General features: G+C 52.8%; 9 protein-coding genes across 9 annotated transcripts; 8 read left to right on the top strand and 1 right to left on the bottom strand.

Moving 5' to 3' along the window:
* Positions 1-152: 152 nt before the first annotated feature.
* Positions 153-2,402, top strand: N7498_003514 (exosome nuclease subunit RRP6; the record flags this gene model as incomplete). The annotated part of the gene is made up of 1 exon (XM_058450576.1): positions 153-2,402. The coding sequence occupies one exon, from the start codon at positions 153-155 to the stop codon at positions 2,400-2,402; it is 2,250 nt and encodes a 749-aa protein (XP_058310038.1).
* A 1,302-nt stretch (positions 2,403-3,704) lies between these two features.
* N7498_003515 (uncharacterized protein) lies at positions 3,705-5,282 on the top strand (the record flags this gene model as incomplete). The annotated part of the gene is made up of 1 exon (XM_058450577.1): positions 3,705-5,282. The coding sequence occupies one exon, from the start codon at positions 3,705-3,707 to the stop codon at positions 5,280-5,282; it is 1,578 nt and encodes a 525-aa protein (XP_058310039.1).
* Positions 5,283-5,709: 427 nt separating this feature from the next.
* On the top strand, positions 5,710-8,490 carry N7498_003516 (putative C6 transcription factor; the record flags this gene model as incomplete). The annotated part of the gene is made up of 5 exons (XM_058450578.1): positions 5,710-6,030; positions 6,091-6,588; positions 6,648-7,033; positions 7,124-8,239; positions 8,286-8,490. The coding sequence occupies 5 exons, from the start codon at positions 5,710-5,712 to the stop codon at positions 8,488-8,490; spliced, it is 2,526 nt and encodes an 841-aa protein (XP_058310040.1).
* Positions 8,491-9,809: 1,319 nt separating this feature from the next.
* On the top strand, positions 9,810-10,946 carry N7498_003517 (phytanoyl-CoA dioxygenase family protein; the record flags this gene model as incomplete). The annotated part of the gene is made up of 3 exons (XM_058450579.1): positions 9,810-10,048; positions 10,111-10,475; positions 10,546-10,946. The coding sequence occupies 3 exons, from the start codon at positions 9,810-9,812 to the stop codon at positions 10,944-10,946; spliced, it is 1,005 nt and encodes a 334-aa protein (XP_058310041.1).
* Positions 10,947-11,132: 186 nt separating this feature from the next.
* Positions 11,133-12,672, top strand: N7498_003518 (tryptophan--tRNA ligase WRS1; the record flags this gene model as incomplete). Its single annotated transcript, XM_058450580.1, has 3 exons — positions 11,133-11,155; positions 11,281-11,688; positions 11,755-12,672. The coding sequence occupies 3 exons, from the start codon at positions 11,133-11,135 to the stop codon at positions 12,662-12,664; spliced, it is 1,341 nt and encodes a 446-aa protein (XP_058310042.1). The 3' UTR covers positions 12,665-12,672.
* A 101-nt stretch (positions 12,673-12,773) lies between these two features.
* On the bottom strand, positions 12,774-13,574 carry N7498_003519 (uncharacterized protein; the record flags this gene model as incomplete). Its single annotated transcript, XM_058450581.1, has 1 exon — positions 12,774-13,574. One exon carries the CDS (start codon positions 13,572-13,574, stop codon positions 12,774-12,776), a length of 801 nt encoding a protein of 266 aa, XP_058310043.1.
* Positions 13,575-14,014: 440 nt separating this feature from the next.
* Positions 14,015-16,142, top strand: tom70 (putative mitochondrial outer membrane translocase receptor (TOM70); the record flags this gene model as incomplete). The annotated part of the gene is made up of 5 exons (XM_058450582.1): positions 14,015-14,333; positions 14,391-14,470; positions 14,534-15,305; positions 15,369-15,842; positions 15,895-16,142. 5 exons carry the CDS (start codon positions 14,015-14,017, stop codon positions 16,140-16,142), a joined length of 1,893 nt encoding a protein of 630 aa, XP_058310044.1.
* A 1,034-nt stretch (positions 16,143-17,176) lies between these two features.
* On the top strand, positions 17,177-19,128 carry N7498_003521 (FHA domain protein; the record flags this gene model as incomplete). Its single annotated transcript, XM_058450583.1, has 5 exons — positions 17,177-17,192; positions 17,271-17,479; positions 17,542-17,674; positions 17,735-17,783; positions 17,838-19,128. 5 exons carry the CDS (start codon positions 17,177-17,179, stop codon positions 19,126-19,128), a joined length of 1,698 nt encoding a protein of 565 aa, XP_058310045.1.
* Positions 19,129-24,589: 5,461 nt separating this feature from the next.
* N7498_003522 (oleate delta-12 desaturase) lies at positions 24,590-25,892 on the top strand (the record flags this gene model as incomplete). The annotated part of the gene is made up of 3 exons (XM_058450584.1): positions 24,590-24,646; positions 24,701-25,472; positions 25,525-25,892. 3 exons carry the CDS (start codon positions 24,590-24,592, stop codon positions 25,890-25,892), a joined length of 1,197 nt encoding a protein of 398 aa, XP_058310046.1.
* Between the last annotated feature and the right edge of the window lie 212 nt (positions 25,893-26,104).

Genomic DNA, 26,104 nt, shown 5'->3' on the forward strand with positions numbered 1-26,104 from the left:
ATCGGCCAATAAAACGCCGGTGGCCCTCTGGCTACCTCGGGAAGGCGGTGACTGCGGGCGCATCTTTTCTGCTTCACTTTTTTTCGGAGCTACTCAAGCACAACTTTGTCGCGACTTTCTTTCATCTTTTTGCGGTTGGAGCTCTGCCCACCATGGATTCCGCAGAGTTTACTCCTTTCCAGGACAAATTGAAGTCCTCTCTGGTGCAGGTGACCCGCACCGTGGGCCAACTCTCCTCGGAGGACCTGAACTTCCACCGTACCTCAAGCGCGGAGTTTACAGAGTCGCTCGACGAACAGAGCCAGAGAATTCTTGCTCTCACATCGGCTGTCTTGAAAGCGGCTTCTACCGGCACAGATATCGCCGCCCCGACTCTATACAATGAGGATTCGATCGACGATAATTGGCGAGGCGTGGTCGATGTGATTGACTCGCTTTTGGAAAAGGCCGATGCCTGTCTGGACGAGTTCACAGGCGTTATCAAGAAATTGAGCCCGTCGCAGGAGGATCAGGCACCCGTTGTGAAGAAAGCACCCAAGTTCCCGACCGTTTACGACTATGGACCGTCGAAAATCCCGAAACCACAACTGCAGTTTGAGCAAAAGCCCGACAACTCCGGCTCGGGCCTCTTCCACCCTCTCCTTACGACCAAGCCGCATGCTACTGTACCACTCGACAAGTCGTTGAAGACGCGGAATATCGATGGCGAAGATCGGTACCCGAACCCTTACGAGACCGAGATTCGCGATGCGCAATATCCCGAGTCCGTCTACAAGACTGCCACCCCAAAGGACTATCTGCCGTTTGAGGGAACGACTGCTACATTTGTGGACACATTGGATGGAGTCAAGGAAATGTTGGGGGAGTTAAAAGCCGCGAATGAAATTGCTATTGATTTGGAGCATCACGACGTCCACTCATACCATGGTCTTGTGTCTTTGATGCAGATCAGCACACGCGAGAAGGACTGGATCGTTGATACCCTCCAGCCTTGGCGACAGGATCTTCAGATCCTTAATGAGGTATTCGCAAACCCGAAGATCCTGAAGGTCTTGCACGGAGCTACCATGGATATCATCTGGCTGCAGCGTGACCTGGGCTTGTATGTGGTTGGCATGTTCGACACTTTCCACGCAGCCTCCGCGCTGGGCTTCCAAAAGCGGAGTTTGAAGTTCCTCTTGGACAAGTTTGTGAACTTCGAGGCCGACAAGCGCTACCAGATGGCCGATTGGCGTGTCCGTCCTCTTCCCGAGGGCATGTTTGATTATGCCCGATCCGATACCCACTACCTTCTTTACATTTACGACTGTCTACGCAATGAGCTCATTGAAAACTCGACGGAGAACAACAACCTCATCGATTACGTGCAGGAGCGTTCAAAGAACGAGGCCCTGCAAAGATACGATCGTCCGGTCTACGACGCAAAGTTTGGAACAGGTCCTGGGGGCTGGTTCGATCTGCTGGAACGGAATGCTGGAGTAATCTCCAAAGAGCAGTTTGCCGTCTTCAAGGCCGTTCATCGGTGGCGAGATGACGTTGCACGGGCTGAGGATGAGGGCTGGCAGTGTGTGTTCCCGAAGCACATGCTCTTCAGGCTTGCGATGGCCATGCCGTTGGATATGGGAACTCTCTTGCGGACACTTTCGCCTGTGACTCCAATCACGAAGGACCGGGCAGGCAGTCTTCTTGAAACTATCAAGGAAGCAAAGATCGCGGGAGCCACAGGCCCAGAATGGCGTGATGTGGCAGCACCACGTAAGGCTGCTGCTGAACCAATGGCCATTGACGTGGAGGATGTGGATTTCCCTGTCGCCGAGCGTTACGAGTCGTCTCAGTTCTGGGGCAATGTCTTGGAAGCCAATGAACCCCCTGCGCCACTTGAATACTCCCTCGCTGCCTCAAGCGAAGCTCTCCGACTTTCTCTCCCTCTACCACCCATGCCGTCGACTGTTTCGCAGGCCCGGGAGAAGCTTGGCGCTGCCCCGAGCCAACCTGCTCCGGCTCCTGCCCCGGCACCCGAGGCCGAAGATGAAACCAAGAAGATTTTCACCGTCAAGGAGCTCGGTGGCCCTCGCAAGCGGAAGGTCACCCCGGTCGAGCCCGCCGACGAGGAACCGTTGATCCCCTTGACCGAACTCGATCCAATAGAGAAGGAGCACAAGAAGTCTCGCAAGGAAAAGAAGGCAAAGAAGGCCACCCAGTCCGGTTCCAACTCGGAAGCTGACTCCACGCCATTCGACTACGGTGCTGCCGACTCGGTCCTCAACGCTCCTAAAGCCAAATCCAAGGTTGCCCCTCCAAGAAAGCACTTCAACCCATATGCCAAGGCCATGGATGCTCCCTCGGGTGCGCGCAAGCAAAAGACGGAAACCCCTGGCAAGTCTGTTACATTCCGCAAGTAATGTGGACACTTTGCACTTCTGGTCTCCTCAAAAGCATCTCTGGGGCTGGGTGTTTGTTTCTATTGTTTTTTCCTGTATGCATAGCGATACCCGTGCGTCGAGGACTCTGGGATTGTTCTTTATATACGTTTAGAGATTGGGAATTCCCCTTGACAATGATATATTATCACACTTGGACATTTGGCATCACATTGTGTTCCACACATCACAAACTTTCGTCAAGGCTGTAGAGCAATACTTCAAGCTGTCAACGGGCCACTTGATTGCCTCTGCTCAGGTGACCACCATTAGGTATTTGATACCAGGCACTACCCTAAATTCCAGACGTGTATTCACAAGGTATCCGGCAATATTTAACTCCGCCCTGCTTCCTCGGCTTTTCCTGTTTTCTTTCCAATAGTATCTTTTCCATCCTGGGCACTCTATCGATACAGATCTTCGCGAATGAGATCAGCTGCTTGTTCGGCTAACGCATAGACCGTGGCCATCGGATTTGCACTGGTTTGATCCGGGATTACGCTGCAATCAACAACACCAAACCAACCACACCTTTCACGAGCAGCCTTTCATCCACAACACGACCCATTGCGCAAGTCCCGAGATTATGGGTAAAGAGCATGGAATGTTGCTTTACAAAATCCCGAACCTGCTATTCGTCCTCCAAAAATCAATTTCAGGAGGTGGGGTTATATAGATTGTGCTGTTTCCGAGATCCGGAGTTTCGGATTTTCGGAGCGAGAAGGCATCAGAATCGGTTTCCTTATCAACAACTTTCAAATTGATCGGAAGGAAAGATGTATGTAGGGTGTTAATGCAACCAAAAAATATTCAATACAGATCATCCGCAACCCACCTCGACATCGAAGCCACAATGGATGCGCATCGCTTCCTCTCTGAGCAAGACGCTTCGGTTCGCGTCTCGTCCACTTCCCAGAACTAGCCGATCCCTTTCATCTCCTCGATTCGTCACGCCGATGGGTCCTCTGTTGCCCATTGTCCGGGTTCCGCTGACTGTCTCCATCACACCCCGGAGGTTGGTTTGGCTTCGGATTTTCGTGAGACTCCGCGGACTTTCAACCTTCTATGGATCCCCGGGGTTTCAAATTGTCCCCCCCCCAACCGGCCTAAATAACACAAGCTCCGGACACTAAGAAAGTGGAAAAGGGAGGATACCACCATGATGGAGATTGAAAAAAGGGAATGTCTTTCCCAAAAGACTTATAAAACCTCTGTCCTGTCTAATCTGGCTCTTCATCCAGAGCAGCTATCCAGCCCCATCCAGCGCTACGCGATCCTCTCATCATGTCATCTACTGATGAATCAAGTACTCGAAACAGCCCCCTGCACAAAGAAGAGGAGGTCATGAACGGCCCTGGAGGTGCTGGCGAGCCCGATGCCGCCGCTCCCCCAAGCAACTTCTCCTCTTCCTTCCAAGAAGCCCTGTTCATCTTTATCATCGGCCTGTCGCAGCTCTTTTCCGTCGGCGGTCTGGGTAATGCGGCGTATTCGATGCAGGAGATCGGCCAGTCTCTCAACGTCACCAGCAACGGCCAGAAGTCTTGGTTTTTGGCAGCCTACTCTCTCTGTGGAGGTGTATTTGTGCTCGTCACCGGCCGATTGGGTGATCATTTCGGGCACAAGTATGTCTTCCTGTTCGGGTGGATCTGGATGGCGATTTGGTCGTTGATCTGCGGCTTTGCCCACGACGTGATCCTCTTCGATATTGCGCGCGGCATGATGGGCGTTGGCAGCGGAGCGCTGGTTCCAAATTCATTCGCGCTTCTCGCGCGCGCATTCCCACCGTTCTCGATCAAGAAGAACATCGCTTTCGCCTTCCTGGGCTTCTGCGCCCCCTCCGGCTACATCTTCGGTGGCCTCATTGGGGCCGCCTTCGCCGAGAAGGTCACTTGGCGTTGGGGATTCTGGTTCTGGGCCGTCGGCTGCCTCATCCTTGGGATGGTGTCGATCATCGTGGTGCCTCATCGCGTGGGCTGCCCGATCCCTGGTCTGAGTCTGAGCCAGTTTGACTACATCGGCAGTATGCTTGGTATCTCCGCCCTGGTCTTGTTCTCCTTCTCCTGGAATCAAGCCTCGGTCGTGGGCTGGCAGGAGCCATACACGTACATCCTGCTCATCGTCAGCATCGTGCTGCTGGCTGGGTTCATTTTCTCCCAGTCCCGCGCAGCCGCACCCGTCCTGCCCAACTCGCTCTGGACCCGCAAGGGCTTCTCGCCCGTGGTCGCGGCCATGTCCTTCGGCTGGATGTCTTTCGGCATCTTCCTCTACTACACCACCAACTTTATCCTTACCATCCGCAATGCGCTGCCACTCACCGCGGTGGCCGAGATGGTTCCCCTGGTCATCGGAGGCTTCTTCGCCACCGCGTCTGTTGGCCTTTTCATCGCCAAGGTACCCGCTCAGTACATCTTTGGCGTGTCCATGTTCTCCTTCTTCATCGGCAACTTGCTTATGAGCTTCGCCGACTACTCAAAGGTCTACTGGGCCTTTATCTTCCCTGCCTGCCTGCTGGTCGTCGGTGGTCCTGATCTGTCTTTTGCATCTTCCGGTATTCTCATCTCCAATGCCGTTCTGCCGGAGGAGCAGGGTGTCGCAGGGTCCTTCATCTCGACTGTTGTCCAATACTCGATTTCCGTCGGGCTCGGTATCGCCGCGACTGTCGAGGGCCACGTGAATGATGGCAGGAAGCTTGCCGTCCTGGGCTACCGTGGAGCGCTCTGGCTGGGTATCGGCTTTGCAGTCATCGGCTTCTTGATCGTGGTTCTCTTCGTCCGCGATACCCGGTCCGCTCCGAAGAAGGGGGAAGAGATAAAGCAGAAGCCCAGTAGCGCGGATGGCGTTACTGAGGACACGAGGGCTTAAGGAGCGTCTTGGTGGCCCCCACGGTAGCCTGGCCGTTGATTTGAAGCGCGGGATGCCGTCCGCATCTTTCCCTTCCGATGAAGCCCTCTGCTCGCCGGCTCCCTTTTTTCGTGCGAACGGGGGAGACAACCGCCCGATATGTCCATGGGGGACATGCGGGGTACTGCCCTTGTGTATCGCACAATTAGACTCTCATAGATCGAAAGGTCACCGACGTGTGTGGGGTGAAAGAATCTGCACGCGGGGTCAACTATGTAGAATCAGTTCAATCGAATTTAATTTGAGGATAACAAATCCCAATCATCATCGAAAATTCCAGACTTATGATTCTGAGAATTCACGCAAATCAATTTATATATCCAGGTCATCAATCAACGTATCAATGCAGAGGTCCGAGAACCCTTCAGCGTTGTCAGCTTCGCTCCAAATGCATCCGAGTGGAACGGTCCGCAACCCCAGACTATGTGGGTCTTGGGCGGGTCTGACACAATGCAGTCTTCCGGCTTACGAGAGGAAGCTCAGAAGCCTCCGAGCTGATCTTCCCCTCCGAGCTGATTGTTTCCTCCCCCGTTCCCCGTTCCTCGTTTCCCCTCCAAGATCCGGGACACGGTCAGAGGATGCTTTCTCGATTCTCACCGTCCTGATGGCACGCTCCACTCCCAACGATTTGCGTAAGACGAAGAAGTTAACACTCTCGTGTTCTCGATGTCGCGCCTGTAAATTGAAATGCGACCGCAAGGAACCCTGTGTAGGTGTGCCGCTCATCCCCCTTCAAATCAGGAGGACGACTCTGATCGGTTCGCGATAGTTGGAATGTGTCAAACGCGACGTTGGCTACCTCTGCACCAAGGATGAACGGCAACCGAGAGCGAAACGGACCAAGACCCAAGACAACGGCCAGACCCTCGGTCAGGTCACTCCGGCGCCAGACGATGAACCTGAGGTCGAGGAGACCGCCCGGATCTTGGAGCATTTCGTGGATGGAAATCCTCCTCCCGCGCCAGATCCCGCGGCCGTCGCATCAGACTTTCCGAATCGATATTGGGTCACGATGGACCCACGGAGACACGAACAAAAGCTCGCCCTCATTCGCGAGGTGGTCGAGGCGCTGCCGGAGTGGGATGTCATGAATCTTCTCTACGAGATTTTCGTGACGCGGTGTCAAGGCCCACTGGGCAATGTGGTGCACACGCCCACCTTCATGCAGCAGGCAGAACAATTCCGCCATTGCCTCCGTCTAGAGGCCCCCGACACCGCCATCGCCAGTACGATGACCATGGACTCGCTTGCCGGGTTGCTCCTCGCGGTACCTCGTTCTTGCCCTCCCTTCCCCTGCGTCGAGTGTCCGCTGATTGTGTCTCTCAGCTCTTGCTCGGATTGGCCTTCCATCCGACCCCGTCTCTTCTGGGTTGGACTTTGACCCCGTTGACGTGCAGCGTGGAACAACTGCGCGCTTCCGACGAGCCTGCAGCGACATGGCGAACCCTCGCCGTGCGTTGTTTGCATGGAGGCACCTCCCTCTTCTGTGGTTCCATCCCGAGTTTACAGGCGGCCGTCATGCTCTTGCTTGATGCCAAAGACAGTTCATTGGCGCTGGATGCCGTGTTGGTCACCGCCATCTCGGGCGCGCGCAAACTTGGACTGCATCGTCTCGGTCACATCACGTTGGATGCGTTGCCTGTCGTGGGTGATGATTTTTCTGCGACGACCGAACCGCCCCATATTCGCACTGAGATCGCCATCCGCCTGTGGTAGGTCAACCCGAAAGTTTCCCCCTTTCCCGGGGCGGTGAATGTACTATATCCGTGAGAAACAGAGCGCTGATCATTCTGGACTACCAGGTGGGCCCTCGTCATGAGAGATTGGTCGCGTGGGCAAGCACTCGGATACTGTACCATTTGTCCTTCTCAGTTTAACACCCGGATGCCGCTCCATATCAACGACGACGATCTTTGTCGGACCCACGGCAAGATTTGTGAGCGCCCACGCTCCGAGTTCACTATGCTCTCCTATACCGTGCATGCGTTGGAACTGGCGAGCATTGTGCGGGAGTCGATCAACCTTAGGGATGCGAGCGCCGGGGCGGCTCACCGACGCCAGCGGCTCAATCAGCAGTACGAGGAGTATGTGGCGGGCCTGCCATTGTACTTCCGGCTGGGAAGCACGGTCGGACTGACGGCTATGGGTCCCATGGCCGCCGTTCCGGTTCAGCGATTCCTCTTGCATCACCAACTCTGGAGTCTTCTCCTGCGCCTTCATCGCGCCAATCTCTTTTCCCCCGTGGGCCGTGCGGCCTGTCAGCTTCTGGCACAGAATATCATTGGCACCCAGGCCCAGATCCAGGCCCGCTGCGCCGTGTGTGACTCTCTCTCCACCAACGACACTCAACTGTTCAATGCAACCGTGGTGCTGATTCTCGGGTTGCTGTTTGATTCCGTACCCACGGAATCCGACCAGTCAAGTGCCCAACTCAGTCGCTTGATGACACGCGACAAGATCCGGGAAGCCATCGAGTTGTTGCGGTCCAGGAGCCTCTCCGAGGATCCTTCCCAGGACACGTTGCCTCGAGATATGGCGCATGGATCGGCGCTGCGGAGTGTCATGGCCCTAGAGGCCCTGATGAGACTCGAGGAACAAGACTCGGCGGACGGCGTCGATAGTCTGCCTGGCCATGGCACTGGATCGGACGAAAGACGCTCCCTTCACCGCCAAGTGGTCGAGATTTTGGAGACCTTGCGCGGACCAGCTGGTTCCAATGAATGGCCGGTTCCTGGGCTTTCGGCTCCTGGGGTCGGTTTGCCGTCTCTCTCCTTGTCCACCGCGGATGACTTTTCTGATCTGGATGTCATGCCAATTCTCACGAATAGTCTGAGTCCTAGTGTTTGGGAATTTTTGGATTTCCCTGCGGCACCCGACAGCGCAAAGAAGGACAATTTTTTTTCGATCCCGGGAGATTTGTAGGGGTTCGTTCCTAGGCCTCCAGACCTTGTTGCCGCCGCCCAGTGTCACCAACACGCTGAACCCGAGCTTGGGTGACAGCACTACGGGCATGGGCAGAACCGAAACATCTCCCTCCTCTCCCGAAAGTGAATTTACTTCGGATCCGGTCCAAACTCCCCCAAGCGCAGATGCCTTGACGGCCGCTGCTTTCTACCGTGCTCAGAGTCACGCGTCCCTTTCCTTTATGGTCACAACGCTCCGGCTCTGATTCGCGGCCTCCTGGCTGTGGTCCCCCTGGGCCTCGGGCATCAGACACGGAGGCGAGTCCACTGTCAGGCGTTCACAGGTGCGAACGGATATTTTGGATGGGTATAAAGCCTCGTAGTATCCAACCGACCCTGAGTGTGGTCTGTTCCATTGGCCTCCCGGTATAGATGTCATGGTAACCCAACTCTCACTGGGTTCGCAGTCGACAAAAAAAATAGCCTCGTATCCAGGAGTATTCGAATGGGACAAAAAGACAATCGAATGTACAATTCGACATTTGGATGGTTCCAGAGGGGGTCGAACCCTCGACTTTGGCGTTATTAGCACCACACTCTAACCAACTGAGTTATGGAACCTCTTCGTGGCCAAAAAATCCATTAACCGATTTTTCAGGCTTCGGGTAGTGTCCGAGAAGCACAGACCACCACTGCGGGCTCTTTAACCGAAGGCACTGCTAGTTGATTGTGTTAGCAGTCTTGTCAAAGCCGTCATGCATCATGATGCTGACTTCGGCCACGATTTCACCCATTCAAGATCACGAAGCTTCTCTTTCTCATCAAGTATCACAATTGAGAAAAACCATCAGGCGTTTTGCCATTCCTAGGGTATCTTTTCAAGTCCTTGCGCGGCTGTGCAGGACATGGACCATTGGCCGACTCAGACCACTGGTCGCATCAAAGACCTTGTATTCCGCGCCAACCATTTTGGCAAAGATAGTACTCTGGAGCTGTCTTTGATTCATGGGTGGTCTCTTTTTCGCAACGAGTCCACCTAGTTTACCTGGGTCCATTATCGGGTCTTCCTTTTGCGGACCTTTGCTTGAGGGACCAAGTTCAAGATATATTGTTTTGTACAAGGTCACCATTGGTAACACTCCACCTGCGCCAATTCAAGCTCAAAAATATACATGGAATGTACATCTAATAGACGCACCGCGCAGGGCTTGATATTACTTGCGTCTAGCATGGACATTCATAGATCGCGTTACGACTACTTTGTAAGGTTAGACTCGCCGAAGATTTTCCTAAACATGGCTAGCGTACCACGGATCCTGCAGAGCATGTGGAGACGCTCGTTCCCATTCGAGGAAGGTGGACTTATCATCAGCAGGTTCGTTGTTCATCGAATCTTCTTTTTACCCCCTCATTCAAACCTGATTGGTGGTCGTTTCGCCCTATATGAATGTTTGAGAATATACGAGGTCATTGGCGCCAGCAAACCCCCATGGTTTGACCCCCATTACGCGTGCGTCCCCGTTCGATAAAATGGCACCTTCGACCTCGTCAGAGATTCTTCTCTGCCAAATACTCTCAGCTGAAAATGACGGCTGTAGCAGTTGCATCTCCCGTTCTTCCCGTCCTCAGCGGCTCTCTGAAGGACCGTTTACCGGGAGGGCTCGGACAGAGTGGCGGCAGAGTTCCTACCGATCACATCGGTTTACTCCGACCTACGTCTGCTTCACTCCCTATGGAGGACATGAGACAGCGTCTTAAGCAAGATGGGTATTTGTTTGTGAAGGGACTGATCCCTAGAGAGGATGTACTGGATGCGAGAGAAAAGTAGGTCTTATTCCGTGGAATATATACTTTCGAAGCTTTCTGACGTGTAGATTCCCATCTAGCTACTTCAGCCAGTACTCAAATACCTCGCTTTTGGAACCCGGGTCGTCTCCACGACATGGAATCTTCAACTCATCTTCCCACCCGGACTCTCACAAAGGGATCGGCGGGGCGGGCCTACCGACCGACCCAGTGGAACAAAAGATCCTAATCGATGCTCATTCAGACCCGAAGTATCGCGAGTTTGTAGAACATCCGGCTTTGACTGGGTTTATCCGAGAATTCATGGGTTGGAGGGAACACCGCATTCTGGATCGGACGATGCTGCGGCACAACGTGCCATTTGGATCGGGAACTGGAATCCATTATGATAAGCTGTTTTTGAGAGGTGGCGAGGGCTTCTTTTTGACTGCTTGGGTACCTATCGGTAGGAATCTCTTTTCTCTTTCTTTTGGATACAAAACTTTTGTTACGGTGCTCTAATACTCTTAATCTAGGTGACATCGCTATCAACGGGGGTGGTCTTTGCTACCTGGAGAACTCCGTTCCTCTCGGACGCCATGTCGAGGAGGACTTTAATAAACGCTCCGAGGCCTTCACGCAGGAACAACGCGTCTCTGCGTTCAATGTCAATATGCTGGACGGTGGCATGATTTCGAACTCCCCTCAGGAATTCCAGGAAGCCCACTCTGCTTATGGTACTCACAAGTGGCTCGTGACCAACTATGAAGCCGGAGATGTGGTGTTCCACGATCCATATAGCATTCATGCCAGTGGGCGCAATGAAGATACAACTGGTAGTATTCGGTTGAGTACGGATCTGCGATTCTACGAGAAGGATGACCCGGGTATTGATAAGAGGTGGTTCAAGATCTGGGCCCCTGGTGATGGACTTTGAATTGAAATTTATGGAATAGCGCCGTTAACCCACCATGGGAGCCTTGGTAAGGCCACTTGTGAGTGAAGATGAAAACTCTAGTATATAGCAAAAAGAAAAAGAAAACCAAGTATAAAAGTCAAACAAGAACAGAAGATAAATGACAGCGCGGGGATATAGTACCACGTGACAACCTAGCCCACACCAATGAGCGTGCGCACCGATAGCGGGTGGGTCTGACTCATCGGCGATCTTGCGAGGGGCACAAGAAATTCCCGGTCTCCAGCTGCTCTGCACAAAAGGTAAGAAGGATCCTACCATACTTGCCCCATAGTGACTAACCGTTTGGATCTAGTCGCAAATCAAACATCATGGCGGACGAACCAGGCCAGCCCCCGGCGCTCACCAACTTGAGTCTCGGCGAAAAAGCCCCAGCACCCAAGGCTACCGGCCAGGTCGTCACCCCGTTCGATGTCTCCGGCGGTGTCGACGAGGCCGGCAAGCTGTTGCCTGTCGACTATGAAAAGCTTACTCGCGAGTTCGGTGCCACTCCGCTCACCCCAGAAATCCTTGAGCGTTTCGAGAAGGTCACCGGCCACCGCCCGCACCGTTTCATGCGCCGAGGCATTGTGTTCAGCCATCGCGAGTTGAACAAAATTCTGGACCGTCATGAGAAGGGCCAGCCCTTCTACCTTTATACTGGCCGTGGCCCCAGCAGCGACAGCATGCACGTGGGACACACTGTCCCATTCGAGTTTACCAAGTATGACAGACTTTCTTCCGTCTTTACTAGCAGTTAACAATGCTGACATGTTCTGTCGTTGAATAGATGGTTGCAAGACGTTTTTGATGTGCCCCTGGTGATCATGATGACCGACGACGAGAAGTACATGCACTCCGCGAAGATCGAAGTCGAGGACGTCAAGCAATACACCAAGGCCAACGCACGGGATATTATTGCAGTCGGATTTGACATGAAGAAGACCTTCATTTTCAGCGATTTTGACTTTGTCGGTGGCGCTTTCTACGAGAACATCTGCCGCATGGCCAAGCGCATTACAATTAACCAGATTCGCGGCACTTTCGGATTCAACGACAGCAACAACATTGGAGAGTTCCACTTCTGCGCCATCCAGTCCGCCACTGCTTTCGCGACCAGTTTCCCACAGATTTTCGGTACCGACAAGAAGAAGGTCGCCTCCATCCCCTGCCTGATCCCATGCGCCATTGACCAGGACCCCTACTTCCGCCAGTGCCGTGATAACGCTGAGAAGATGAAGTTCAAGAAGCCCTCGCTCATCCACTCCATCTTCTTGCCCGCTCTTCAGGGTCCCGGCTCGAAGATGTCCGCCAGTATTGACAGCTCCGCTATCTTCATGAGCGACACACCGAATAAGATCAAGAACAAGATCAACAAGTTTGCCTTCTCGGGTGGCCAGGAAACCGCTGAGTTGCACCGCGAGCTGGGCGGCAACTCCAAGGTGGACGTCCCGTTCCAGTATTTGACTTTCTTCCTAGAGGATGATGAGGAGTTGGAGCGCATCCGCACTACCTACGAGAAGGGTGAGATGATGACTGGCGAGCTGAAGCAGATTTGTATCGCCGAGCTGCAGAAGTACGTCCAGGGCTTCCAGGAACGCCGGGCCAAGGTCACCGAGGAAATTGTGGCCGAGTACATGCGCCCGCGTCCCCTGGAGTGGAAGGGCAACCCCAACGCCGTTGTGGCTGAGAAGAAATAGAGGTCCTCGGGGTCACCAGGCGATGTCATTTTGAAAAAAATAAACAATGCTACAGAGTTCCATGCACTGATATCATTCAATTAAATATTTGTTCATGAGGTCTAGGCTTCTAATTCCCACCAGGCGAGCGGTTCAACACAACCATGCCACGCATGAATCCTCGGACCCCATTACTCAACCAGCATTCTTCACCATCGACCAACTCTGCTCCGTTGATCGTCTGTTCCGTGCAGAACCCTTGAGCCAATGCGTATCTTCGGGTGGTGCCATCATTACCCCCACTGCTCAACGGCGGTGTAAACCAAGCTTGACCAGATGTTCCTCGTGCGCGAAAGTAAGGCGTTGTAATGCTTCCTTCCATAATCTCGCCGGCAGGATTAATCACTAAGACCTCTGCCGTTTCCGCAAAGGAATTGATCCCCACCCTTAACCGAGCTGCCGTGTAGTCTTCCCGAGCCGTGGTTTTGTGCGTGGTAAAACCAGAGGGGTTGGTAGCTGACGTATCAACATACACGCGCCAGATGGGTGATTCTATGGGCGGGCGCAGCGAAGGAATTAGTAGATTGAGTGGATCAATGGCTGCTGTCGGGTTGACATCGATCGAACCATTGCCATTGCAATCCACTGTAATTCCGAGCCGCCATGGTTTTTGCTTGTCCGGTATTGAGCCTTCGAAAAACCTTTCAAGACTGCCCAAGTCCTGTTGTAGCCATTCCAAAGCTTTGTTCCATTGGAAGAAGCGCGCCGCGGCTATAAGTCGATCCCGGTGGTAGGCCAGGAGGTAGTAGGGGGAGCGTAGAGGTTCGGGATAGCCCTCCGGATAGCTCGAGACCACATCAGGAAGAGCAGGATCGTATCGAAGAGACGTCATGACCTGGAAAGTCGACTCGGTGGCCGAAGACACGAACATCGGGGCAAGACAAGACCCGTGAGGTCATCAATTCCACCCTAAAGTTAGTCGCGCTTCACCCGCGATCGGGCTTCCCTCGGCAATTGAGTGCGTGCTCGACTAATCTACCCAAGAGCAGGAAGAGCGAGTCTTCACAGTAGCGTATAGATAGGGTGCAGACTCGAAGTTATATCCCTTCGGCGAAACCGGGTGTGGATTGTGGAGAATCTGACGTTGCCGTCGCAGTGGCCGTGATTGGCCCGTGCAGCCACTCATCCAACTCAGGACTTTTCCTCGTAGCTCCGTCACTTCTCCCTATCTCACTCTTCCCGCTTCTGGCGTCAAGGACCGGTTCGTTTCACCCTTTTCTTGTCGTGCATTGACGCGCTTCTAACTCCGCTCTATCGCGCAGAATCAGGACTCTCACAGCATCGGCCGCCGTGTCCGGATCCTCATACATTATGTCGAGCGAGTCGCCATTACCCGCAACACCCACCCAGGTGGTGTTGGATACTGCGAAGCTTCCCCCTTCGTCATCACAGTCGGTTTGGGACCGCATCACCAACTGGGTCTCTGAGAACAAGGCTGTCGTCTATACCATTGCCGGTGTTGCCGTCGTCGTGACTGGCGCCGGTGTTGTCTACTACCTGTCCGACTCGAAGAAGCCCAGCGGCGACGCTTCTTCCTCCGCGCCGAAGAAGAGCAAGAATCAGCGAAGGAAAGAGAAGAAGAAGGCTGAGGAGGAGAAGAAGAAGACCAAGTCTGCTTCCGTGCAGGATGGTGCGTGATGAATTCTCTTCGATTGCGATCGCGGAATCGCGACTGACATCACTACAGAGCCTGCCAAGAAGGCCGAGGAACCCGCCGAGGAGATCCCCGATGTCGATGAGACCACCGTGGGTCAGTTGTCTGAGGAGGTTTGTTTTTCCAACCCATTGAGTCGTTTCACTCGACTTTTAGTCGCTGACAATCGATGCAAGACCCGGAAGGAGTATGCTGGCAAGCTGAAGGCCGCCGGTAACAAGGCTTATGGCTCCAAGGATTACAACAATGCGATTATCCTGTACGGCAAGGCCATTATTTGCAAGCCCGACCCCGTTTTCTACTCGAACCGCGCCGCCTGCTATAACGTGTTGTCTGAGTGGGAGAAGGTTGTAGAGGATACCAGTGCCGCGCTCGCGATGGACAGCGAGTATGTGAAGGCCCTTAACCGAAGAGCCATCGCGTACGAGCACCTCGGCAAGTTCAGCGAGGCCCTCCTCGACTTCACCGCCAGCTGCATCATCGATGGATTCTCCAACGACGTCAGCCGCAACTCCCTCGAGCGTCTGCTGAAGAAGGTCGCCGAGAAGAAGAGCAAGGCTATCTTGGATGCGCGCACCAAGAAACTGCCCAGTGCCACCTTCGTTTCCAACTACCTGCAGAGCTTCCGCCCCTTGTCTCTTCCCGAGGGCCTGGAGGACTCTGTTGAGTTGAGCGAGGACTCGGGCAAGGGTCTGCTTCGCAGCGGTATGGTTGCCATGGGCAAGAAGACCGCTGATGGCTATGAGGAAGCTGCCTCGTCCTTCGAGAAGGCAATCCAGGCCGGCGACCTGGAAGACTTCGAGGCCCTGGCTCTCAACATGCGGGCTACTTTCACATACCTCGGTGGCAACGCTGCTGGTGCTCTTGAAGACCTGAACAAGAGCGTTGAGCTGCAGCCCTCTCTTGTCCAGAGCTACATCAAGCGCGCCAGCTTGCACCTGGAGCTCGGTAAGTTGACTCTGACCGCCGTAACCCCCCCCGATCGCCGACACCTTTCTGACTGTTGAACAGGAAACAAGGATGCTGCCGCCGACGACTTCGAGCTTGCCATCACCCACAACAAGGATGACCCCGATATCTACTACCACCGCGCTCAGCTCCACTTCATCCTGGGTGAGTTCGCCGAAGCCGCCAAGGACTACCAGAAGTCGATCGACCTTGACCGCTCCTTCATCTTCTCTCACATCCAGCTCGGTGTTACCCAGTACAAGATGGGCTCCGTTGCCTCCGCCATGGCTACCTTCCGCCGGTCGGTCAAGAACTTCGAGGAGGTTCCTGATGTATACAACTACTACGGTGAGCTTCTGCTCGACCAGCAGAACTACTCCGAGGCCATCGAGAAGTTCGACAAGGCCGTCGAGATGGAGAAGCAGAACAAGCCCATGGGCATCAACGTCCTCCCCCTGATCAACAAGGCTCTGGCTCTGTTCCAGTGGAAGCACGACTTCGCCGAAGCCGAGGCCCTTTGCGAGAAGGCACTCATCAGTAAGTGAACCAGCTATGTCTCAGAGGAACGCTCATCTAACAAGTCGTCTAGTCGACCCCGAGTGTGACATCGCTGTCGGCACCATGGCCCAGTTGCTGCTCCAGCAGGGCAAGGTCTCGCAGGCCCTCAAGTACTTCGAGCGGGCTGCCGAGCTTGCTCGCACCGAAGCCGAGATCATCAACGCCATCTCCTACGCCGAGGCCACCCGTACCCAGCTGGAGGTTCAGGAGAAGTACCCGCAGTTGGCCGCTCGCCTGAACTCCATGGGTGCCATGGGTGCTGGCCCCGGTGGCATGTAAAAGTGCTTACTGCGATTTCTATTCCTACACTCTTCCCTCTTTCCTTTCTCGTCTTCCATCTCCGGGGCCTGGACTCGGGTGCATGTCTAATTATTCCCTTTTCGATATCCGGACTTCGGACTCTCTGGCTCAGCCTGGTGGAAGCCCTGCCAATTTTTTCTCTGCTTGTATTTAGTATCTCCCTCCTGACATATTCCCTCTTCCTGTTGCTTTGATCGTGGGCGGGCTGTGATATCCAGAGATGCGAACCGGGATTTTGAGGGTCAGGGCGGTGTCCGCAGACACTTGCATTGGGTTGTGAACATTGGAGAGTAATTTGTGTACCATAGAGGTGAATGTGACGTGACGTCTTGATATACCGTTCAGTATGTGGCCACCATGGAGCACCATAGATGGAAATAGCCGGCAAAATAGAGAGGAATCCGTACCCCATCTCAGTCCCATCTACGTAAGCTTCCGCGGGGATCCACAAGTGGGATGCTCCGATAAGAACGCCCCACCGGTATACCTGATAAACTCCATGAAGTACACTCTTACTTGCCTACTACTACTACACTTACTACATGAAGTGCTCTTGTGATTCCTTGGGAGTTAACGAATGATAACCGCACCATTACTTTCCCATTTGCTGGGTCCGTCCGGGTCAATCCAAGGGACCTCAGAGGGCCGGGCACCCAAGAAGCCTTGACCACCATAGCCTGATTCATCATCTACCCCTCCCCCCTCCTACTTTCACCTTACCACCTTCCGCTTTTCCTGCCTTCCTTCCTACGTTCTAAACCTTCTCTCTCAAGTCATTTCGCTTGGGAGGTACCCGTCCGCAACAGCCGGATAAACCCGGTACGCTCTCACCGACCCCAGGTCCCGTGCTTATCAGCCTCCGTTGCAGCCTGGGCCTTTCTTGACGCCCCGTTGGCACATATGACCGCTTCTTATCTTCATCTAACTTGCGTCATCTAGAAATCACTCCCCTGTTTTTCCAACATCCACTTCCCACGCCATACATGCTGCCGTCACCGTCTGAGTCCGTCAACATGTCGGATGTGCAAGGTGAGTCCCTCGGAGTCCCTGCCTGTTTGCTTCGCCTACCTTCGCTATACTCTTACTGACCCGTCTGTGACTTTCTAGTATCGGTGGTGCTGTCCCCCGTCAACTTCGATGCCAAAGTTTCCCTCGTCCGCTCGTTCACCCTCTCTACCTCCGAACCATCTATCGAGATCGGACGCTGCTCAAAGCGTGGGCTCAGGAACCGCACCCCCGCCAAGGATAATGCGTGGTTTGACTCCCGGGTCATGTCTCGGGATCATGCTGAGCTGAGCATCTCCCTGGAAACAAAGGTACGCTCCAACTTCCCGTTCTTCCTCATTTGACCAAGTATGCTGATGAGCACGATCTACAGAATCTCTACATCTGCGATTATGGATCGACTCATGGAACGTGGATCAACAAATCGAGGCTGATTACTGGCGAGAAGATGCCGCTTATTCATGGCGATATCCTGACCTTTGGTGTACCCGTGGACCGTGAAGATGGTTCGTACCTATGTCCGCAAACCCCTATGATACCGACTCGTTGGCTGACTCTACCAACAGAAACGTATCCCGCTCTGGCCGTCAGGTGTAAATTTGACTGGATCTATGAGTACGAGCACTCCTGCCTTAAAGTTAGCATGATCAAGACTGATGTACACCCTAGAGGGCCTACCAGCGACGAAGTTTCGGTGAACCATAGCGTTGCTGAACCTATCACACCTCCCGCCTCGAAGCTCAGACCCTCCACATCCACCAACACCTTTTGTGCTCCCGAGGATGACAGTGATGTGGAAGAACCTATCAAGATCACGGCGGCCATGATGCAAAGAAACTTCTCTCACCCGTCGGAGCCAATCTGTGTGATTGAGGACGAGGAAACTGTGCTTGAGACCGTGCACGAGGAGCGACACATGAAAGAGGAGTCAAAGGCTTCGGGAGATCCATGCTTTTATCACGAAGACGAAGTCCTTGGACACCAGTCCGATGATTCTACAAGCCCTAATGACGAGCAGGGATCGGAACTCGAGTCATCAGAGCCCTCTTCGTTCATTAACAGCAACGATGGTGCCAATTCCAATGCCGCCGGCCTTGAGGAAACCGGATACTATGAGTACGAACAATTCTCCGAGGAGGACTGCGAGTCCGATTCCGTCTCAGACTCGGAGGCTCAGTCTGGGAATGAATATTCAGTCAATGATGATTCCTACGATGACGAAGAAGCTTACATCAATGACAATGCCTTCGTCGATCCCAGTATGCTGTTACGGGAAAAGATGCGTGAGGATGCGTTCATCAGTTCTGTGCAGTCCGGCATCAGTTCTGTGCAGTCCGGCCTTCAGGACGCCGGCCTTCAGGTCAAGCCCGAGGCGACCGAGTCCAAGTCTAGCGTTCCCACAACCAATGTCCCATTCCACGCAGAGTATAATTTCCAGGGGCCTTCTTTCCAACCTCCTCCCATTTCGGCTTACGATGTCAACCCGTGGAGACTGCCTAACAACTTCCCCCCTTCGCTTCACACGCCTTACCCGCGTTTTGATTACGCTGATGGGCCCTTTTCATACAAGTACGGCTCCGTCTACGCCCAAAACAACGTTGACAGCAATCCATCAAGCTCTCTGAAAGAGCCAAGCCCGGTCAAGGAGTTCAGCCCTGCTCTTGCTCCAGTCTCCCTGAAGCGAAAGGCTTCTGATATGGAAACCCAGGATGCGCAACAGCCCGAGGCGGTGATCCCTGCCTCTCAGCCGGATCTCAACAGCTTTCCAAACGCCGAAGTTGTTGATGCCATCAGTTCAGCGCTTTCGGAGAGTGAGCCTTCAAATAAGCGAGCCAAGTCATCACACTCCACGTCCACGGCAATGGCTGGCTACACCGCCACGGCTGTAATCAGTGCCCTTCTCGGAGGGCTGGGTACCATCGCTCTTCTGGCAGCGCTGCCCGCAGAATACTTCCAGTAATTCACTTGGATCTCCATGAGCATTACCCCTGTGTTCCAGGTGCAGAACAATTGAGTTTCATTTCCCCTTTCTCTCTTGTGACTTCAACATCAGAAAGTATCCCAACGAATTTACTGGCAAGGGTTGAGTTACAAGATACGGAGTTACTAGGACTGGAGTTTGGATAGGTTGATGCGATGGCTATTTGATGTTCTCTTTCTAGTTACCCTTTTGCTTTCCATGCCTTTTTACGGTTCTGTCATTTCAAGAAGCTGTGGTCTACCAACTATGGATCTTCTTGAACTGAACCATTACCTCACGTCGCTTATGATATCTCCCCCTTTGTTGCAATGGCGATCCCAATGCTGGTCATAATGATTATCAAGAATGAATTGCCAATCTCCTATCTTGCAAATCTCCCTCTACACTTGGTAGTCGCCGCAGACCACTGTAGCTCTTCAAATGCAGCGTGACTCTAGGTAGGCGGTCCTATCCCAGTGCTGTCAGGCACCGACCACTATCGGGGCTTGTTCAAAAGCGCGCTATGATGTCATCTCGCTAGAACCCATCTGAAAGGGTCCGTCCGTGTCCAATGTGGAAACTACGTTTGGCCGAATTTTATCGCCGAAACTCGGAAACAAGCTCCCAGATCGAACACCAACAGGGCCCGAACCTCCGAAGTGGCAGACAGACCAGATGGCAGGTCAGTTAGAATATCGACGGCCGAAAAGCCCCGGGCGATCCTTCCAGATAGGAGGGCCAAATCAGATCGAGAGATCACTTCGTCAATCAGACTGCATCTTTTCGCATTCATGTCAGCTGACTGGAGACTTTTCTTTGCCGTTACATCTTTTCTGCGCGCGGTCTCACCACATCCCCTCGAACAATGAATCCACCACGGACGCCGAAATCTCGGGAGTCTCAGACCACCTTTCGAGAATTGTCGTGCCGGGTCCACCACAAAGAACGCATGCTGCCGTGTGAGGCCATGACCCCAGTCCGCGTTCGAATTCCGGGTCTAGCGCGTGATGGAGAATGGCTGGCTGCAGCCCACTCCCACTTCGCTTCGAACCGGTCGAACAAGCCACCTGTCACCCTTTACTATGATGGATTCGATATGCTCTATGCACCAGCTGCGACGCGTCTGTGCGAACTGACTAGGGCTATGTACCCTGCCACAAAATCCAGGCACGTTTCTTAGTGTCGACTGGCTGCACGCAATCGCGGGCGGAGAATATACTCCAACGATAGTTCCGTAAGACATCTCAGCTCCTGAGCATCTGGTGAATCAGCGACTTCGGCTCTCAACGGTTGCCAGGGGGACCTTGCGTCCGTCTCTATTTACCAGGATCTTGTACCGAGTGCAGTCAAAGTCGAGTCCACCCAATTGTTAGGATCTTGTCCCAGCGTGGAAATATCTCCGGTCTCCTCGACTACCGTGTTCGACGGATACCTACTTGGAGGATCACGGTGGTGTCTGCCATGTCGCATCCGCCGGCGCTTCCCGAAGTTCGTTCTTGTTCTTTACACCCTGCAATTGGCCAGCGAGCCAACCTTTTTGGCGTGTTCTCGGCCTCATGATCTGCGAATCAGACGTGGGATTTTCTTTGTTTCTTTGTTTCTTTTAAGGCATGCGAGATCTGTCGCATGCCACATCGTCATTTGAGCCAGGGGTATATTCGCTTGGGACCCTGGGGCTGAGCTCACATGCACCGAGATCAACTGCCATAACGTCCGTTTGTTCGGGTCCTGCCTAATGAGGGCTGATGACGAATGTGGATTTGTCATCGCGAGTTGAATGAGCGCATTTCGAGCGGACCTGCAATATCTCGATGGATGCACAGCCGTGCCTTTTAGCCGGGGTTGTCTCTCTGATATCCAATAATATCTTTCCCTGGACTGTTGGCTCGGCTTGAACCATATGCAAATGACCATATGACTACCAGCTTGTTGAAACACGCGATGCATTCCAACCCCGTCAAGATGGAAAGCATATTTGGAGTCATTGTATGAAACTCATGGATGCAGTCTCATAAGCTGACAAACGGCATGCCAATGTGAGCCGAATGTGATTCGTATACCTCGGAAATTCCACCATCCTCGCATGGTGGAATGCAGCTTCCCGTGGATGGAATCTCCATTCATTGCCCCTCGACCGCGCAGTCTGGCCCCATTTTCTCCTCTTTCATTTGTCGTCTCCAGTTCCCCTCTGACATCCAAATTTGAAGCGGTCTACTTTCCCTACATACCCATCTTAGGACTCGTAACACCAAGCCGTGGTGGCTTCCATGCGGCTGGGACTAATTTTCCGCGCAGGCAACACCGAATCCAGTCTAGGCGCGCATTTGATTTGTGATGGTCGAAGATCCCCGTTACTTGATCCCTGCATGGTGCGTCTCTTCTACCCGGGAACTGCTATCACGTTGAACCGCGCAGTCCGGGAACACCGTTGTAGTCAGATGGTAACAAGTGCCAGTCAAAAGTCGCGGACGACGTTGGAACCTCGATCTACCTTCCGCTCGAAACAGCCTCCGCCAACGCGGCCTGTTTCAGCAACCCTGAAAGTGCGCCGCTGGGTACCTTAATCCCGGGCATCAAGACATGGGCTTTCTGCGCCATCCCTCCGACGCTTCTTGGCTCTACTGCGCGCGCGGCCGCTTTAAACCCAATACGGTGCATGCGCCGTTCTCCTCATATGCCAGATTCACTTCTGCGCCTCTCATTGGAAAATCGTCATCTTGAAATATGTCGCTGCGCCAAGTCGACCGACTCACCTTGCTAAAAAAAATATCGATCTTGGGCTGCAACAAATTGCATTGCAACGCTATGTCCTGCTGATCAAGTGAAAGATCGGCTCAGTCCCTCGGCGTCATCGATTCTTTGTTTTTCAATGTAACATCTGCCCTCGGGGTGTCGTGTGCCACCAGCTGGTCGCGCATATAAGATGCAATCCTCCTGTTTCTGCCCTTTCCGGACTCGTTATACTTTTGCCCAAACGGGATTTTATCCTTGCAAGATCTGTGGATTCAACACGTTGCCTTCTGTCCTTTTGTTCCGACGTTGGTTCTTTTGCAAGGGCACGTTGATAAAGCGCCGCCTTCCCTCGAATCAACCCAGACCACTCTTAACGACCAGCAAGGGAAACGAAATCGGGAACCACCGGTATACACAAGCTTTAAAGTATATCGTACCTCCAGTCACCCCATCCTTGCACCGACTCCCAGAATCGGCGCTTTGCATACATCTTCGGGCCGCATAGCCTCACTGCCTACCACCGCGCAATGGCCACCTCAAACGTCTCCCTCTTCGATCTTGACCCTGACCACATATCATGCATCGGCGGAAGGACCGTCTCGACATGTCGCAATTGTGCCGGAAATGCTCCAAGGTATATACTCTATTTCTTATTCGTACGATGACTCGACTCGATATTGACGCGTCTAATAGGGGAGCAATCTGTACCAGCTGTGACGGCCGGGGATTTAACATATTCGTCTGTGTCCATTGCAATCCCGCCGCTGGGGCTGCAGCCGTTCAATCAAGCGTCAATAACACAGTTTCCCCAGCCACAACGAACACAACACCAGGTTCTTCAGCACCGTCCTCCCCTGGCTCCTTGAGCCGCAGTCCATCTTCCTCATACCCATCACATCCTGACCCGCGGGCATCAAGGTCCTGGAAACGATATATAGGCGGGAGAGATGGTACAAGTTGTGGGCAAGTCGAGGCCGACAGCCCTCGCAATTTCTAAACGGCGTTGGCTTGTGCCGATGTTGAATTACCCCCCTACGTCTGCCACCTGGATGTCGTACTCGTACTGGATCTCGTCTACGGTTTTGTTTTCCTTCTTTTCCAGGTTCTTTTTATTCAATCTTTTCATCTGCCTGTCGTCATCGCAGAGCATGCTGTGGCACAGTCTTTACGTGTTTTCGACTCCTAGCACGAGACTTTGCTGAAGTGGTCGCTACTGAAGAGCTACTGGTTTTGTGACATGCCTTCGGCTTCTGTTCCTGTTCTTTCTTAATACACCAGTGGGTGCCACGTATACAAAGGCTTGGAATCGGTGACTCGACGGGAATGAAACACAAGAAATTAAAAGCTTGAAGAGCGAGATGGACTATGATTACTGTTCATTTTACAGATTTGAAGAAATCTTTCTGAGGACTCTCCTTGTCTTCGGCACACCTTCCCCGCAACAATCGATGGAGACTTCCGTATTGTAGTCGCGGGCAGTTCCGGAGGCTGAGCTTTTGACGCGTACTGCTTCGCGATAGGGCCAGATGATAACCATTAGCGTAATGTGCATGCAGCTTTTATTTTATCGACGGGAGATTTGATCATGGAACTATGGTACCGTAGATAGTCGTCTTGAAAACTCTGCTCATATTGGCCACGGTAACACTATCCATTGCGGCGATCGGCTCTCCGATCACGGGGAAATGGATCACGTCTTAAGGGATACGAGACGGAATTCACCTCGGCAGTGCACTGAAAGGGCCCGTGACAAGGAGTTTTTTAACGCCCGTCGGTTCCCTTGCCTTCCAGGTTAGGGGCCGGTAAGACTTGAAAGGTCCAACCCCATCAACACAATGGCTTCCACGGGACTTGTCAACGTGTCACAAAGCTCGCCATTGAATGAGCGTCTTGCAATATGGGTCCTTTTCATTTTCGAATAAAAATTTTCTATTTGTTGAGGTCTTAAGCTCGATCCACAATCTCCTTCGGGTTAGCCTCCCCATATCGCCTCTTGCCTCTTCCCATGGGTTGTCTCAACAACTTCCCCTGGTTTCCCCTTTTTTCAAAAAAAAAATTTAATTTGTTTAGAATCACGACTTGTTTCGAAATTCGGCTTGGGTTTCAGTCAATGACTTATGCGAAAGTATCTCGCTGTATAGGCATATTGGCTGGTCAGCACCCACGGTGCCTAGGTAGATAACTCTGCAAGGAACTTTGCACGTGCTGATCAAACGGAAAAACGGATCAATGAGACAAGGTCTAATACCAAGACGGACAAAGTGTTTCTAAATCGAGCGGCAAAAGAAAAAGGAAAAAAAAAACTGTCAGGGGGGATCCATAGAAGCTAGGGATTAGGCTCAAACTCAAACTGAGTAGCGGCTCCTGGGCCTATAAGAAAGCAGCCAAGGCAATTAGATTAAGCGTTAGCCGTGAGAAACAAAATTTGCTCCACGTGAATTTCCCGAAAATCAACATCTTTCGGAAGACTTCTGTTGGTCACTAAAGGCGGTCTCGGGATTTGCAATGAGCCGGACCGTGACATTGGCCCGATGCTGATCGCATCCATGGAAAGGGGTCGCCACCTATCTAGAAGAGGACTAGAATCGGCTCCGCATAGGGCTCCATCATTAGGATCCTACGAGCCAATCAGTTCACCATGCCATTCATGTAAATAAATTTTCATCCAAGGGGCTCTTCAATTTTCACTTTATCTTGTTTTTTTTTTGTGAGGAGCATCATTGCAAGTATGGCTTCCACTATTCAGACGGTTGAGCCCGTCATTCAATTGAAGGGCGAGATTGAGGTAATTCATCTTCTTCTTTATACCAAATCTCATTCATGCTGACCCCGGAAAAAGCCCAAGGATATCACTTATGGCTTCATCAGAAGCAAAGTCCCAGCTCATTGCTTTGAGCGTTCTGCACTGCGGTCATCCGCGTATCTGCTCCGTGACTTTGTGTATGCTTCAGTGCTGGTGTTTCTCGCCCTGAAGATTGATCTTCTGCCTTCGCCGACTCTCCGAGTTGCCGCTTGGATCCTTTATGGCTTTGTCCAAGGCTGCGTTGGCGTTGGAATGTGGATTATCGGCCACGAATGTGGTCACGGTGCCTTCTCTGCATACAACAAGCTCAACAATGTTGTTGGCTGGGCTGTGCACTCTCTTCTCATGGTGCCTTTCTTTTCCTGGAAGATCACCCACGGCAGACATCACCGTTACCACGCCCACATCGACAAGGATGTTGTCTTTGTGCCTCCCACTGAATCTGAAGTTCAGAACCAAAAGCCCACTCTGGTCAGCAAGTTTGTGGAGCTGGTCGAGGAGACTCCTCTCTATCACGCTATCACTCTGCTCGGACACCAGCTTTTCGGATGGCAACTCTACATGCTGTTCAATGTCAGTGCCGGAAACAAGAGTCTTCCCAAAGAAAACAGCGAGAAGATGTTCCGGAACAGCCATATTGACCCCATTGGCTCTCTGTGGACCAACTCGCAAGCTCCTCTGATCGCCATCTCCGATATCGGTCTTCTCCTCGTTGGAAGCGCGCTCTACTATCTGTCTGGACAGATCGGTACCTGGAAGGTCGTGCTGCTCTACGTCGTCCCCTATTTCTGGGTTCACCACTGGCTGGGTAAGGATCACTTTTCCAATATTTGCGACTGGAAGTTCTAACGTTGATATAGTTGCCATCACCTACCTGCACCACACTCACCCTGATGTGCCTCACTACGACGAGAAGTCTTGGACTTTCGTCAAGGGTGCTCTTTCAACCGTCGACAGACGCTTCGGCTTCATCGGACGCCACTTGTTCCACGAGATCATTGACTACCATGTCATCCACCACCTCTTCCCCAAGATTCCTTTCTATCACGCGGAAGAGGCTACCAACGCCGTTGTGCCTTACCTCGGCAAGCGGTACCATCTCGACGAGGGAATGTACATGAAGTCCCTCGTTGACACTTTCAGCACTTGCAAGGTCGTGACCGATGCTGACTCCGAGGGTGCTCATCACTGGAAGCTTCCCCAGAGCGCGGGAAAGAAGCTGAACTAGACCAGGTGCTGGCTCGCCCGCTCCATGCTTTTCAAAAGGCGCTTTTCTTTTCTGCATAGAGGTTCAAAAACTAGAATAGACTAGACTCAATTCATACTCCCAGCCGACGGGCATCAGTGATACCAATTTGAGCAACCTTCTCATCATCAACGACCTTGTAAGTATCAGATTGTAGTCATTAAGAGAAGAATCATTCATTACTAAACTTGCCG

This window comes from Penicillium cinerascens (assembly GCF_028974065.1).
Source record: "Penicillium cinerascens strain IBT 15544 chromosome Unknown contig_24_segment0_segment0, whole genome shotgun sequence".
NCBI lineage: Eukaryota > Fungi > Ascomycota > Eurotiomycetes > Eurotiales > Aspergillaceae > Penicillium > Penicillium cinerascens.